Source organism: Odontesthes bonariensis, chromosome 17 (genome assembly GCF_027942865.1).
Source record: "Odontesthes bonariensis isolate fOdoBon6 chromosome 17, fOdoBon6.hap1, whole genome shotgun sequence".
NCBI classification, from domain to species: Eukaryota; Metazoa; Chordata; class Actinopteri; order Atheriniformes; family Atherinopsidae; genus Odontesthes; species Odontesthes bonariensis.
Window position 1 is genome coordinate 24,902,567 of NC_134522.1, and position 13,836 is coordinate 24,916,402.

Here is a 13,836-nt window from a genome sequence, read left to right on the forward strand (position 1 = left end):
CCATGGCGTGTTAAAAGCATACTGCATACATTTATTAACATGGCTGCACACACTGGCCAGTGTACTGTGTGGTTACATGTTGTTTTTGGTTATCTGGCCCCTGTTTAAAATTTCCAAGTTTTGAACTTTGTCCTGTTGGCAGCGCTACATGAAAAGTCAGGGACTGACTTTATCAGGGTTTAAAGACGGGCTTCAGATTTATACTTCCGCCATAAGAAGAGCAGAAAGTCCACCCTTTCACCGTTAAAAGGTCTTATGCGTCAGAGAAAAATCTGCCCCCAATGAACAACATCATTCAGCATCATCCAGCACTGTCGTTTATTTAACAAAGACTGAGCCAAAATGACATTAAGATTTAACATCCTGAGGCCCGTCGAGTTTTTGCAGATTTTCTGAGCATCGAACAGTCTGACCTTGGGGTGAACTTGCTGGGACGTCCACGACCGGGAAGACCGAGAACTGTCTTCTTGAATGTTTTACACTTGGGAAGAATCTATCTCACTGTAGAAAAAGTGAAAGGCAGCAACGTTTGCTTCTCTATCATCACTGCTGATGTCTTTCCTCCTTGGCATCTTGTTAACACACACCAAGTGAGGGCTCTATAGTCCAGATTATCATTCATCATGTTCTGATGAATGAAACCTACGAGATGACTTTAACACGACTGGAAATGTTGATCATATTCCTGATGGTTTTTGGTATTCTGCTGATTCATCACTCCGGAAATGTGTTTCCTCTTTATTTTTCACAAACCACCAACACCATTCTCTTTGTGAACACGTTTTATTTGTCAAACAACATATAGATTACTTTACACAAAAAACAAGCCATAACCAGTTTGAAATATTTACAGAAATCTTTAAAGAGACAGAGAAAAAAACAAACAAAAAGAACATTCTTTGGGTCTGACCACGCAAACGAATAAATAATGTCCCCGACAGTGCTTTGCATGGTGCTTTAAAGACTGCTATTCAGAAACACAAAGATTTGTTTGTTGGCTATGCATAAAGCTGCTCTGGTCCTCCCAGTCTTCCCGAAAGCTCAGACGAGGCAACCAGACGAGCAGTGACTTTGACTCAGAGCAGATCGGGTGCAGCTCAACTCGCTTGCTACAGTAACAGCTTGCGCTTGCCTTTTTTTTTCTTTGTCAAAGACAATCCACACTATTCCAAATCTAAGCAAAAACTGTGGACCCGAGGGGGAAAGAGAAACTTTAATGTGAGATGTGCAACAGTTTCAGGGAAAAGCTGAGAATACAGGAAAGAACTGCAGCATCCTCGAGGGATGAAGCACTTTACACAGAAGACCTCTGATGGTTTGAGCAACAAGGCCTTGAAATGTTTTCAGCGACTCTCTCGTCACTGAGACACAATGAGCAGCAGCCAGAAGGTGACGTCACAAAAGTCCCGTTTTCACTTCTTCCATCCCTCAGCAGGACAGCCTGCAGATGTGATCCCCAGAATCCTGGTACAGAACCCCCCCCCCCCCCCCCCCCCCCCCCGCCTGCCACGGCTCAGGTGATGATTTGGGGCTCCCAGGACTGGCTAGCCATCTGGGGGCGACACTGTGTGATGACTGGAGGTCCTGCTGGGGTCTGGCTGTCCAGGCAGAGGCCGCTGACCATGTGCTGCAGAGCCGTGCCTTTTGGCTTCCACTTCTGTCAGAGAGAAAATGAAAGATGGAAGAGAAAATGTGAATTCATCCCTTTCACTTAGCGCAGACAACCTGGCACACTCTGCTTTGTGTTCCATGATGTGGAGGCGAACAGGAGGTTCATCTTAGTGATGAGTAATGGGCTGACTCAGACTTGGATTAGAGTAATCACATGAATGACTGACTTTCAGTGGAAAAACCACAGTACAGCCAGCGGGAGTGAATAACACCCGGCCACTCCCCCAAAGAAGAAACTTTGCTACAAATAGTTCTAGTAATCAATTACTACTCTTACTGAGGGATGTTTTTTTGTATCATAAAAATATATTTCGACCCAAAAAGAAGGCGAGATGAGACCGACCTCATTCCACGTTTCTTAAGCCATCAGAATCCAGCTTTTTCAAGCGTATGTAGTGACCTCATCAGAGTAGCCTGCTCGAACTAGTTCAAGGGAACCCCAGGCAATGTAGGGGCTCCTCCTGCAACACCTACATACATCTGGGGAATTCAGCTGTGAGCACCAGATCCAGAAGACTAAAGATGAAGAAACGTGCCGCGTTTGCAGCATTTGGTTTCGACAAAGAAGGGGTTTAACGACGTGCTCCAAGTCCTGAAACTTATGGAAACTCTTCCCATGATGCTGAGTCTGTGGGTCAGAACTGTGCTTTGAACATTACTCCGGTCCTTCTGCCATCTGATTCAGCCTTCACAAATAATGATCTTATAGTGGGCTGCACCTAAAAGAACCAGGACCCCCTTGAAAATGATGGCGGCACTTCATAAGAGGCTCTCCTTTCAATAAATCCTATTAAAAGAAAACAATATGCGCCAGTGTTTGCACACTCACACTCCCCTTTGCACAGCCTGCCTCCATAGTTAGAATAGCCACCAGTTGCTCCTGATCTGATTACTGATTTTATTTTTAAAAAAGATTTGATTTTTGCAGGTACTATTCTAAAGAATTGTTCGTTTTTAACACTTCATCTACACTTCACGTGCTGATCTACATAGGTGAAATTTAAATGTTAGGGCGCTGTGTTAAAAGTATGGAATGCAATGATCTGCAAATCTCATAAACCAATATTTGTATTGACAATAGAACAAAAAAAATATAACAAATGTCAAAAGAGACATTTTACTATTTCATGAAAAATATTAGCTCCTCGAAAATTTAGAGGCAGCAATGTGCCACAAAAAAGTAAGCGGTACTTCAAAGGAAAACGCTGGAGGAACATGTTGCAGCCAATTCAGTTAATTGCCAACAGGTCCAAAACATGATTGGGCATAAGAAGAACACCCAAGAGAGGCAGAGTCCCTTAAGAGTAAAGATGAGTAGAGGTTCAGCAATCTGCAAAGAATTTCAGAGTAATCTTCCCCAGTGTAAACCTGTGATAACAGTAAATGTTTTATCATCTAAAGTACATCATTTCATACAAATATTCAGAGAATCTGGAAACGTCTCTTGGATGTTTGTGATCTTTGGGCCCTTCAGCAGCACTGAAGGATTGGGATTCACTGCGTGGGCTGGGGAACGCTTCCAGAAATCACTGTGTGAACACAGTTCACCGCATTCACAGACGCAGGCTAAAGCTCTGTCACACAAGGAAGAGGCCATACGTGAACATGATCCAGAAGCTATGCGGTCCTCCCTGGGTCTTCAAAGACCTATATATATATCTATATCTATATCTATATAGATATAGATATATATATAATAACTTCTTTGTTATATAAGATAATATAACAAAGAAGTCATAGAACTGTTGAGCAGCTAGAAACGTATATCAGAGAAGAAAGGGACAATACTCCTCTTTGGAAAGTCCAGCATCTGGTCTCTGGACTGTTAAAAGAAGAAGGGATACTACTCAACACATTACTTTCATTTCATTGCTCCATAGTGATTCAACTATTGGTTTATGAGGCTTGCAAACCACTGAATTCTGTTTAATAATAGAATATAGAATAGAATAGATAGAATAGAACTACTTTATTCATCCCAGCTGGGAAATTATTTTGCAGTAGCAGCGTACAGACAGTAAAAATAAAAATAAGAATAGAAATAAAATAAATAAAATAAAATAAAAAATAAAAATAATAAAAATATATGTACATCAAAGTGCAACAATGCAGTTGTGCGGTTATGCAGTTATGGTATTGAGATACCATAATGACACTTAACTGTTATTGTACAGGGTGATGGCATGTGGCAGGAAAGATTTCCTGTATCTGTCCCTTCGACAGCGGAGCTGAAGCAGTCTGTGTGAGAAGGTGCTCCGCTGTCTGTCCACTGTGTGGTGGAGAGGGTGCTGTTTGTTATCCATGATAGGTAACAGCTTCTTCCGTGTCCTCCTCTCCACCACAGTTTCCAGTGACTGATAATGATTTTTTTGTTTTTTATACACACTTTTGGAACTGGGGTTGCAGTTTGTATTCATCAACACATGAAACCCTTTTTTACAGCGTGTAGCAACGCGTTAAGTTCAGAGGATGATGCTTTTTTTGTCTTCCACAGGCTGTTTCAGTCGTTTACTCGATTCCCCCGTTTGTATAACAATTCTGACCGCGAACAGTGTCCAACAACACAAGGTGAAAGCTAGCGCTCATGAAGAGTGGATATTTGACCGGACTGTGATATCAGACTGCCATAGGTGGAACTAATCCACTGGAACATTTATGTGCTAGATACTGCAGAGTGATTACATCCCCTCCTAACGAAGGCTTTGAGAGGTTTTCATAAATCTAACATTCTTTCCCACTGAAGTCACCCAGAGCCTCATCACTGTGCGTAAAGTGCTGAAGCGAGCCGTCAGAAACTGGAGACAGTCTGCCCGCAGACCACCGGGTGCAAGTGGTTCCTTTTTTAGCTCATTGTTTAAGTGGATAAAGCGGAACTGAAGACACGAGTGTTAAGTGTAGATTTCTGGAGCCACGTGGAGGGAGCCTGAAGGTGAATGAGGGGTTAATCTTAAAATCCCAGAGACAGGACTTGGTCCCACTTTATGTAAACCTGTTCCGTGTTAGGGGTTAACATGGCGTGGCTGTGACTTGCATGCATGTTTGTGCAACAGAGAGAAGTGTGAAAATGAAATGAAACTCCAGCGTCAGTATAGCAGGTTTCAAGGGTTGGCGCATGGGCCGCCGTGTTTAGATGGAAATGTTTCCAGCTTGTTGCCCCGTCTCAAAAGGTGTTTTATTCGAGCCAAATAATATCCAAGTATTCAAGTTTATTTATTCCTTTTTAGTCAAGGACTTTAAGACAGCACCTAGGCTAGAACTGCAAAACCCAAACTAATTAAATTCTTTCAGGAAAGAATCAGAATTTAATTTAAAAAAAACAAGCCACCAAAGTGTCAATGAACTCTTAATATTTAGAGAGAAAGAGTTGCCAAAAGTTGTTCCAGACTGTTTTTATGAAGAGAGATTAAGAAAAGCCTCAGTGACACTGGTGATGGATGAGAAGCCCATTATCATTCAGAGAATGTGACTAAGTCAAAAAGAGAAGTACTTTCTCTTTTCCAGGGAATTAGAAACTCAGCAAAATAGGCCAAGTGTCTCTCATAGCATATAAGTAGTTGATTGTTGATGGGCACACTCCCAAAAAGCTCTGAAAGCTTTGTGATGGGCCAGTTGAGAATGAATAGAAGGTCTGGCAAGAGTCCTGCACACACATGGTTTCAGTTAATAACTCCCTCTGCCATGTCATGAATCACTTTGCAGCCAACTTGTGTCCACGTGGGACGCTAGTATTCAACATTCGCAATAAAGCGAGAACGAGGAAGGAACAGGGAGGGGCCGTGTTCTACTCCATCTATAAAGTCAGCCTGGCAGGATCTGCATCAGAGAAATAAGGTCACTCTGATCTCAGCCTCCTGGAGCAGTCAGCAGGCGGGCTGCTGAGCGTCTGTCATGGAACCGTGTCTTATCTCCACACTGATGATGATGATGATGTGCCGCCATTAAATAATCTCTTAGAAGAACTGAGACCGCCTTTTAACCCTGAAGTTTACAAGTTTAAGATTAAAGAAAATCCTGCTTCTTTTTTCCCCTCTTTTGACTTTATAAAATGGCCCCTTGAACGATAAAAGTCAGACAACATGTTATGCCTCTTTTGAAAATTGTTTTAGTGTGCTGGGAAGAGAAAAAAAATGCTGGGCAGCTCTTTAATAGCTCTCTTTGCAGCCCGCTTGCAAATGTTTCATGGGGTTAGAGAAACACTTGTCCACCCAGAAAAAATCCAGTTCTTAGTCACAATCTGGTGCTGTTAAAGGCAGAAAGCATTTTTAAAGTCTAATACTCCATTTTTTCTCTCCTACCTGTCGGGGTTCTTTTGTGCTGCAAGGCTCCATCTTGACCTTTGAGCCTGCTGTGAAGGCAGAAATGGCCAGGCAGAGGTCCTGCTGCCGGATCAACGGCTCCATTAGCTCCCATTTCTGCGAAACACAGAAAAAAAAAAAACAGTCTGGTGACTTGTTTCAGTTTACTTGTATTATCCAAAATATCTAAAGAAGATTTTTTTTACTGCTATCAGTCAGAAAGCACAGCATTTCAAAATGCAGCGTAGGGACAATTTCCTCCCCCAAAATTGACGTATTTCAGCTTCCCATAACTGATGTCCAGAGGATTTGAGGCACGTCAGGTTAAATGCATTTGTAAAAAAAAATTAATTTTAAGAATTTGTATGTACTTTTTATGTGATGATTGATGATGTAGTTGTCAGATTTAGTAAGACATAGTAAAAGTGAAAACAAATGATTTATTCCCTTTTTAAACAATGACTGTTACTCATAATCCCCCCCTAGTGGCCGAGCCCTGACCTGCGACTGCGGCCGATTGGCTCCAATGCCCCTGCACTCCGCCAGGCCGAGGCCGTCGGTCCCGCGGGTCTCCAGACACAAACCGCCTTGTTTCAGCACACTGGAAACCGCCTCCTGCTCAGGGACCCTGAGGGGACCAGAGACAGACGGTAGCGAGGCCAACAGAAAGGTCTTTTTACAACACTTACAAAGAGCAGATGAACTGAGCTGACCGGTCACCTTATTGAGTAATTGAATCTTACCACAAGTTAGATGTTGTCCTTAATGTATATAACTACAATGTGTCACACCGTGACTATTTGGAACCGTTACAGCTGGAAAGGCGAGGCAGTAGACTGAGAAAAAAGCTTATAGGATGAACTTCTTCAGAAAATTCCTGTCCATGTTCGTCACACTTACTGGTTCTAAACTTGCGAGTCAGGACACTCCTGGAAGTTGCAACATTACTTTTATATTGTGAAAAAAAACTATTTCTTCCCTGAATGTGGCTTTTAAAAAACCTTTTCTGTGCCTAATTTCATCCTCTCAGCCTCCTGCAATCATCAAATTTTCCATTTGTTGGTTTTTAATGCTGTCTAAAAGAAAACTTTGTATCTCTTAGCTTTTCTAGAACAGACAACTCAAACTAAAAATGACAAAGGTATGACGTCATCCATGAATTGCTGGATAGTCTGTTTACATAATGTACACCTGCACTCAAAAATGTGTTTGACATGGCATCGCTTCACTACAATGTTAGACCTTCATTGTGCAGGGTTTGAGACATCAATCCAGCCATCATCAGGAAACAGTTCATTATTAGATGAGGAAAAGGAACTTATTGTAATTTCAAGTATTTCACTGACGCACCTTCCTGCAGAACCTGGAAACCTCGAGAGAAAGCTTTGCAATTGTGCAAATACAACCTACAAGCCCCGTCCCCCCTCCCTGTCTGCTATGCTAAAGCTCCTCCCTTTGATAAAGCTGCTTCTCATGCTAATGCAGTAGGGCTGTCAAAGAATAGTCTAAATTCGAATATATATTCGAATAGGTTTTAAAAACAGACTTTCGGAGGTGAAACTTAATATTGCTGTGTTTTGCGAGTGGGCGCACTGTATGTCGGGGTCAGGGTCAGGTCAGGGTCACAGGAGTCGCACTGTCTGGCACTAGCCTGACTACGTCATACTCACGATTCTAGTCAGAATGTGAGTCTGATACCGCTCAATAGAGATTTGAGTATGGGGCGTGTTTCAACCGAACCAGGAGAAAAAATGCCTCTTCGCTCAATTGGATAGGCCTACAACCAATCAGAGCAACGTAGTATGTGACGTAGATTAAGCAACACACACATTTGTTGTAGGAAGGACGGCAAAAACATCTTTTCTATCGATAAAAGCCTTTATCGCGTTCCTCTGTTCGTCTTTCAAAATGAATGTAATGTGGAGATCCTGTAGAACAGACTCAATGGCAGAATCTACACCCTAGCTCTCCAGCAGCAGCCATGTTCAGCTCTTTAGTGACGTAGTCGATAATGTCCCTGTTGATCATCTGTCCATCATCGTATAAAGCCCGCCCTGGCAATCTGATTGGGTCGACCGATTCTTGGTCGGGCATAATGATTTCCCAACTGAGCAGAGCCAGACCCAACTTTCCGACCAAAACTTTTATGGGCGGGGCTAAGTTCGGCTGGCACCCAGGCTAGTCTGGCACAGCATCAGTGCTGAAAGTTGGCTTACGTGAAGATGGCAGAAAGTTCAGGGCCCGACTCGACCGCAGGTGCAGAGAAAGTGATGTTAACCCCCAAAAATATGAAAAGCCCTGTCTGGATATACTTTGGATTTTGGTCGGTTGATGGAAAAATTGTGCAAGCTATATGCTATATGCAAGCTATGTAAGCTACAGTTAGCTTATCATTCGACCACCAGCAACATGAGGTTATAGCTTGAAAATGTGCACCCAAATGAGCATGGTATAATATATGAAAGTCCAACTAAACAGCCAGATCTGCACCCCAGATGCGTTCGCACGCCATTGACATAATGCGCAAATACAGATATTCCAATAGTTTAAATATATGTGTTTTTTTTTAGAGGGAATATTCTAACGTAATTTTTGAGCAATTTTGACAGCCCTATTATGCAGGCTGTCTGTCACATGTATTATTTTCAGGGTACAGTGACAGTTTCAAGTCCCCAAGTTCGACTATAACTGGACTCTTTATTTCATACAGAAAGTACTAAGACTTTAGGTTTCATGCCTTCAAACAAAAAGTTTCTGGTATTTGAAAATGTCGCACCTCAGCTCAGGATAGACATTTTCCATGTACCAACGGAAAGGTTTGCAGTTCAGTTTCCGCCGAAGCGTCAGGCGGTCTGCGATGCTGCAAGACAAAACAGACGGACAGAGAGCACACAAAGAAGGGAAGGTGCAAAAAGGGAAGGAAGGGGAGATGAGAGCGTTAGACACGAGAAGAGATGAAGATTGAGATGGAGCGAATTAGAGAGCAGACAAGTAAAAATCTGCCTCGTGGGCCATGATGCTCTGCTTGATGTTTTGCTTAGTACAAAGCTGAACGTGCACACTCAACTACCCTAACTGGGATTTTTGTGTTTCCGCTAATTCCACATAGGGATTTGTTCTCATTCTCCACAACCAGAGACATAAAAAGTGCTAAAGTCCAACAGAAAACTCCATAAATTTGAACCACACATTTGATTTTGAGACTTTAATTTATTTGCTCACCAAAGAACATCGTGCTAAGGTGTTAAACCCTGTTATTATGTGTTTTTAAAACCATCTAAATCTGTAAAATTTGCTCTAAAATGATAAATCTGTTAAGAAAATACGTTGATTCATTTGGTTGTTTCAGACCTTTTATGTCCCTGAAGTAGTGCACATAACAAAACACTGATAACACTGGCCTATTATCCACTCCTTTTATGAGCAGGGCTCTAATCCCTCTTAACACATAGCATGCCTAACTAAAATGACTGACATGTGTGAAATATTACTGATCCTCCATTAGGGCTGCTTCATTAATGGTACATTGCATACATTGAGAGGTTGACATTATGATAGACCAACCTGCCAAAGGCCTTGCCCTGAGCGGACGGCCGTGCAGAGTAGTAGTACTGTTTATACTCATCCATCCACACCTCAGCAGCCCGCCGGGTGTTCCTGCGTGAACAAAGACACAACACCTGCTCAGACAGTAATGATACGGTGCTGCTGGCATTCCTGCAGGCGCTCTAATGACAGCATCGCGCACTGGAGCTTTCACACATCAACTCTTAGGGCACTGCGCCCTATCAGGGGTTCAGACGGGCTGTGAGGCCGTAGCACTTTCATGTATTTTTAGCCACTGAAGATAGAAAAAAATCCAACTCTGACAGCAGAATAAGGTGATTCAAATCTATCTTTATGCATGTTATCTTAAGTGTGATCGTCTTGTTACAGACCAGGCAAAAATCGAAAAAAAAAAACTTTATTCAATTCTCACTGAATGTCATTCTGGTTACAAATAGATCTGTGCCTTCATGCAGACTGGATGCTGAGGATTGGAAACTCAAAAGGCCGAGGAAGCAGTTTAGTTAGTTTTGCTCTGACAGTTGCTTTATTTTTAGAGTTTAAATACTCATCCCTCATTGCCACTTGGGTTAAAAAGTGTGAGAGGCGTGAAATGTGTCAGCTGAAGTGCTTGTTAACACCACACTGAACTCTGCCGAATCCACTCCCATTTGAGAGTTTAAGGCTCGTGTACACTTCCCAGCAGTGTAAGGCTGAGGACAGGATCAACCTGCTTGGCAGTTGGTAAATTGTGTTGCGGGGTAACAGTAAGTGGGTACAGCAGACAGATGAACCCACTCACTTAATGTAGGTGAGAGCGTTGCCCTCTGGGAAGTCGTACGGGTGCCGTTTCCTGAACACGTGACCGACGCGGCTGCAGGGGAGAATCTCCAGACTTCCTCCGCACATCCACACCCGGAAAGAAAGCTCTGCAGGGGGACAGACACAGAGGAAGAGGCCACTGAAGATCATCCTCCCAGTGTCATTCTGCCTATATTCATCTGGCTATGGGTGTTTAAGACTCTGCTGCCTTTTTCAATTCCAAGGATACTTTAACATTTTGGCGTGCAGGCTGCTCAGCCTCTGCAGCGTCCAAAAGAGCCATTAAATGTCCAGTTTCTTACGTTATTGTGACGTTTTCATCAGAAACAGATGTCTGTTCTCTAACTACGCACTGAGAACTTTTTAGTTCTCAGACTTTGTAGAAACAAGAAACGGGAAATAAAACCATTTCAGAGGTTGCACTTTTATTGGAAATGACGCACTCTGCTCTCCTGTGAATAAATATTCTTTAAAAAATCACAACAGTTTGTGCTGTAAGGTCTGAAAGGTGAAAGCTTGCCTATGTCGCCTCAGATCTTAATGGGTTTTACATGTTATTCAGTCTGCAGCCTGCCTTCCTCCTGCCTCTTTTCCTGTTAGCTGCCACTTAACATTTCACAAACAGATTGAAGCATATCAACAAGCACCAAAATGACATAAGACAGCTTCAGTGGCGGGTAAAAGAATGCAACTTATAACAACCAGCAAAAGCAAAAATGCTCGCCACATGAAATACTTAGAGGAGAAAAGCAACTCATGAAACAGACCTTCAGCTATGTGTGCCAAAATCTGTTGTGGGAGGAGCACCATGATAACAGATAAAAAACACACATATTGGCAGTGCGTAAGACTAATGAGAACATAGTCAGCGAACTAAAGTTCAGTTTACATTATGGGTGCCCTCCTCCAGCTTTCTGCTGAGTAAAGCAATCTATTACCTCTTTTAGATTCCGCTGGCAGGTCTTTTTGGCTCGTTTATACCTCTGCATTGTGGAGTTGGGCTGTTAAAACAGTTTTTTAAATCAATTTTCTGCTCAGGAGTTTTGGAAGAAGTCCAAAATCCTGCTTCTGTGATACAGCAGCATTGGGTATACAGTATATAAGGCAAGCAATAGTCTCGGACTAGCAACTAGCTGGCTAACTGTGCCGCCTTCATCACAGAAATGCATATTTCCTCGGTGGCAGGATTTGCAGAACTTGGGCTGTCTGGTTAAAATGCAGAGGAACAATGAGAACGAGGAGAACTGACTTAGTTTCGTGAAGAGAAAAGCTAAAATGTGACACCACCAGCAGCCCCGATGTACGACATGCCCGCCACGAGAACGCGTGCAAGTCGCACAATCTAATAACGATGACAGCTTGGTCCACAACTGGGAAGTAAATGAAAAATCTAAAATCTTTCAGGGCTGGTTTAAGACGTCACATCTAAGCAGTTGCCTTTCCTCCTCTGCTGTCTTACTCAGAGTTACAGTGACGAAGCTGCATCCTTTGGTGAGGATATCAACAATTGTTTTACGGGCCCTAATGCAGTTGGATTAGTTAAATATATCATAGTTACGTCTGTGCTGTGGAGACTGACATGATATTAAAAAAGTAGTTCTTCTGATAGGAGGAATCGTCAGTGAGCTCACCAAAGTTCTCCCCTCCCCATATGTCCATGTGGGTGTCATACTGGCCCAGGTGGTTGAACCAGCTCTTGTCCATGACGAAGATTCCACCAGCGATGACGGGAGTCCTGTAGAGTGAGAGAGGAAGTTTTTACTCAGACTTCTTTTTTTTTTTTCGGGGAAAAGCAATATATCTTAGCAATGACCCGCATGGACGCAGCTCCACAGGCTCCTTCTATCCATCAGCCGCTTTGTGCTTATTTGATGAAGCGTGTTTGTGCACCAAAAACACATGTGCACAGTGTCTGACAAACATGACGTACGTCTCTCCCCACGGAGAACGGGCAGTGTAGACAAACCTTATGGCCTGGGTGGGGTCGCTTCTCGCCATTTTCTGCTCGATGGGAATCTGCTCCCATTTGAAGTGTAGGCTCCAGTCGAATCCTGACGAAAACAAGCGAAAAGTCAGTTTGCATGTTTTAATACCACCACTGTTAACTCTGCCAAGATGACACAGTATCCTCCTCATTTTGGCTGAACTATTGAGCATTTCTTCATTTAGTTTAATCTAAAACCGGTCCGATAAAAACTCTGCACGCTACAAATGTGTCATGAGAGGTTTTCATCTATTTTTGCGTTTTCATCATGGATATTGCGTTCTGGCTTGAATCACAGTGAAAACGGTGTTTTTCCTGTTCTGCAGCTGTGTGTGCCGTGTGGGGCCCTGACCTCCTCTCAGGTCAGCAGACGCAGCCAAGTAGGCAAAGTTATCCAGACTGATGACATCAATGATGGGGCTGACCACTCGCGTGTGATCCTGCAGTGGAGGAGAACAAAAAGCGACATTATAAACCGTGAGAGGCCTTATCTCCCTGCCGAGGCTCAATGTTTATTCATCTCACAGTCCAACACTCTTTGCAAGGAGCAGGACAGCTGCAAACAGAAGCTGGCTTGGATCGAGACATTCATTCTCCGGGACACACGCACCTATTTTAAAGAGAATCCTTTGTGTGAAGAAACCACAACAAAGTCACACTGTCTCTGTGTATGAGGGTGCAAACAGAGCACTGAGTAAAGAAATGAGCCACCCCTCATTTCTTTACTCTCATTTATGTTGCCAGGAAAACAGGAAATATGTGCATCGATTGGTTGAAACGTGTCCAAACTCAAACAGAAATACAATATGGTAAAACAGAGTTTGTGCCATTTCCAATGGGCTAAAAAGTCAATTTTTGGGATCACCCTCTTTATTCCTCAACACAGTCTGAACCCTCTAAGAGAAGCTTTCTTGTCAGTTCTTTAAGTAGTCTTCAGGAATAGTTCTCCAGCCTTTTCTCCCCGTTTCCCTTCCTTAAGAACGGCTTCTTGACAGCCACCCTTCCATGGAGCCCATTTCTGATGAGGCTTGGGCCAACAGCAGATGCATCAGCTGAAGGTCCAGATGCATCTCTCAGCTCCTGTGTCAGGTCTTTGCTGGATTTTTTCCTCTTTCTTAAGGACATCACTTTCAGATCCTGTTCATCTGCTGTAGATAGTTCTTTAGGCCTGACACTTCTTCTTTTGTCCTCCACTTGTCCAGTTTCCTCAAATGTTTTAAGGACACACTGCACACCATGCTGAGATATGCCGTGTTTTCAGCTAATATCTCTTTGAGATAAAGTTGGCAGACAGGTAATGTGAATGATTACAGAAAAGAACATTAACCGAGTGTGCTCGCCGCTGTCCAATTCAGCTCTTCGAAGAGATGCACTTGTGAGTTGCTGAACAGTTAAACAATTTCCTGCAGCAAAAGTAACATGAACCCAAAGGTAAACACACCAAGAGAGAGAACACTGTTGGTCTCTTATAGTTTGTGTGTCTTTGGGTGAGTGTTGTCTGTGCCAACACTCCTGTTT

The 13,836-nt window shown here is 43.0% G+C and overlaps 1 protein-coding gene across 1 annotated transcript in view; it reads right to left on the reverse strand.

Moving 5' to 3' along the window:
- Positions 1-764: 764 nt before the first annotated feature.
- galnt16 (UDP-N-acetyl-alpha-D-galactosamine:polypeptide N-acetylgalactosaminyltransferase 16) overlaps positions 765-13,836 on the reverse strand; it is a 37,389-nt gene continuing 24,317 nt past the window's right edge. Inside the window, exons 7-15 of the mRNA XM_075448154.1 lie at positions 12,671-12,758; positions 12,301-12,385; positions 11,966-12,069; positions 10,315-10,441; positions 9,531-9,623; positions 8,743-8,826; positions 6,468-6,594; positions 5,967-6,083; positions 765-1,657 (exon numbers count right to left, since the gene is read on the reverse strand). Of these exons, the coding sequence (XP_075304269.1) occupies positions 1,514-1,657; positions 5,967-6,083; positions 6,468-6,594; positions 8,743-8,826; positions 9,531-9,623; positions 10,315-10,441; positions 11,966-12,069; positions 12,301-12,385; positions 12,671-12,758 (969 nt within the window). The 3' untranslated portion in view covers positions 765-1,513. The remainder of the gene's footprint in view (positions 1,658-5,966; positions 6,084-6,467; positions 6,595-8,742; positions 8,827-9,530; positions 9,624-10,314; positions 10,442-11,965; positions 12,070-12,300; positions 12,386-12,670; positions 12,759-13,836) is intronic.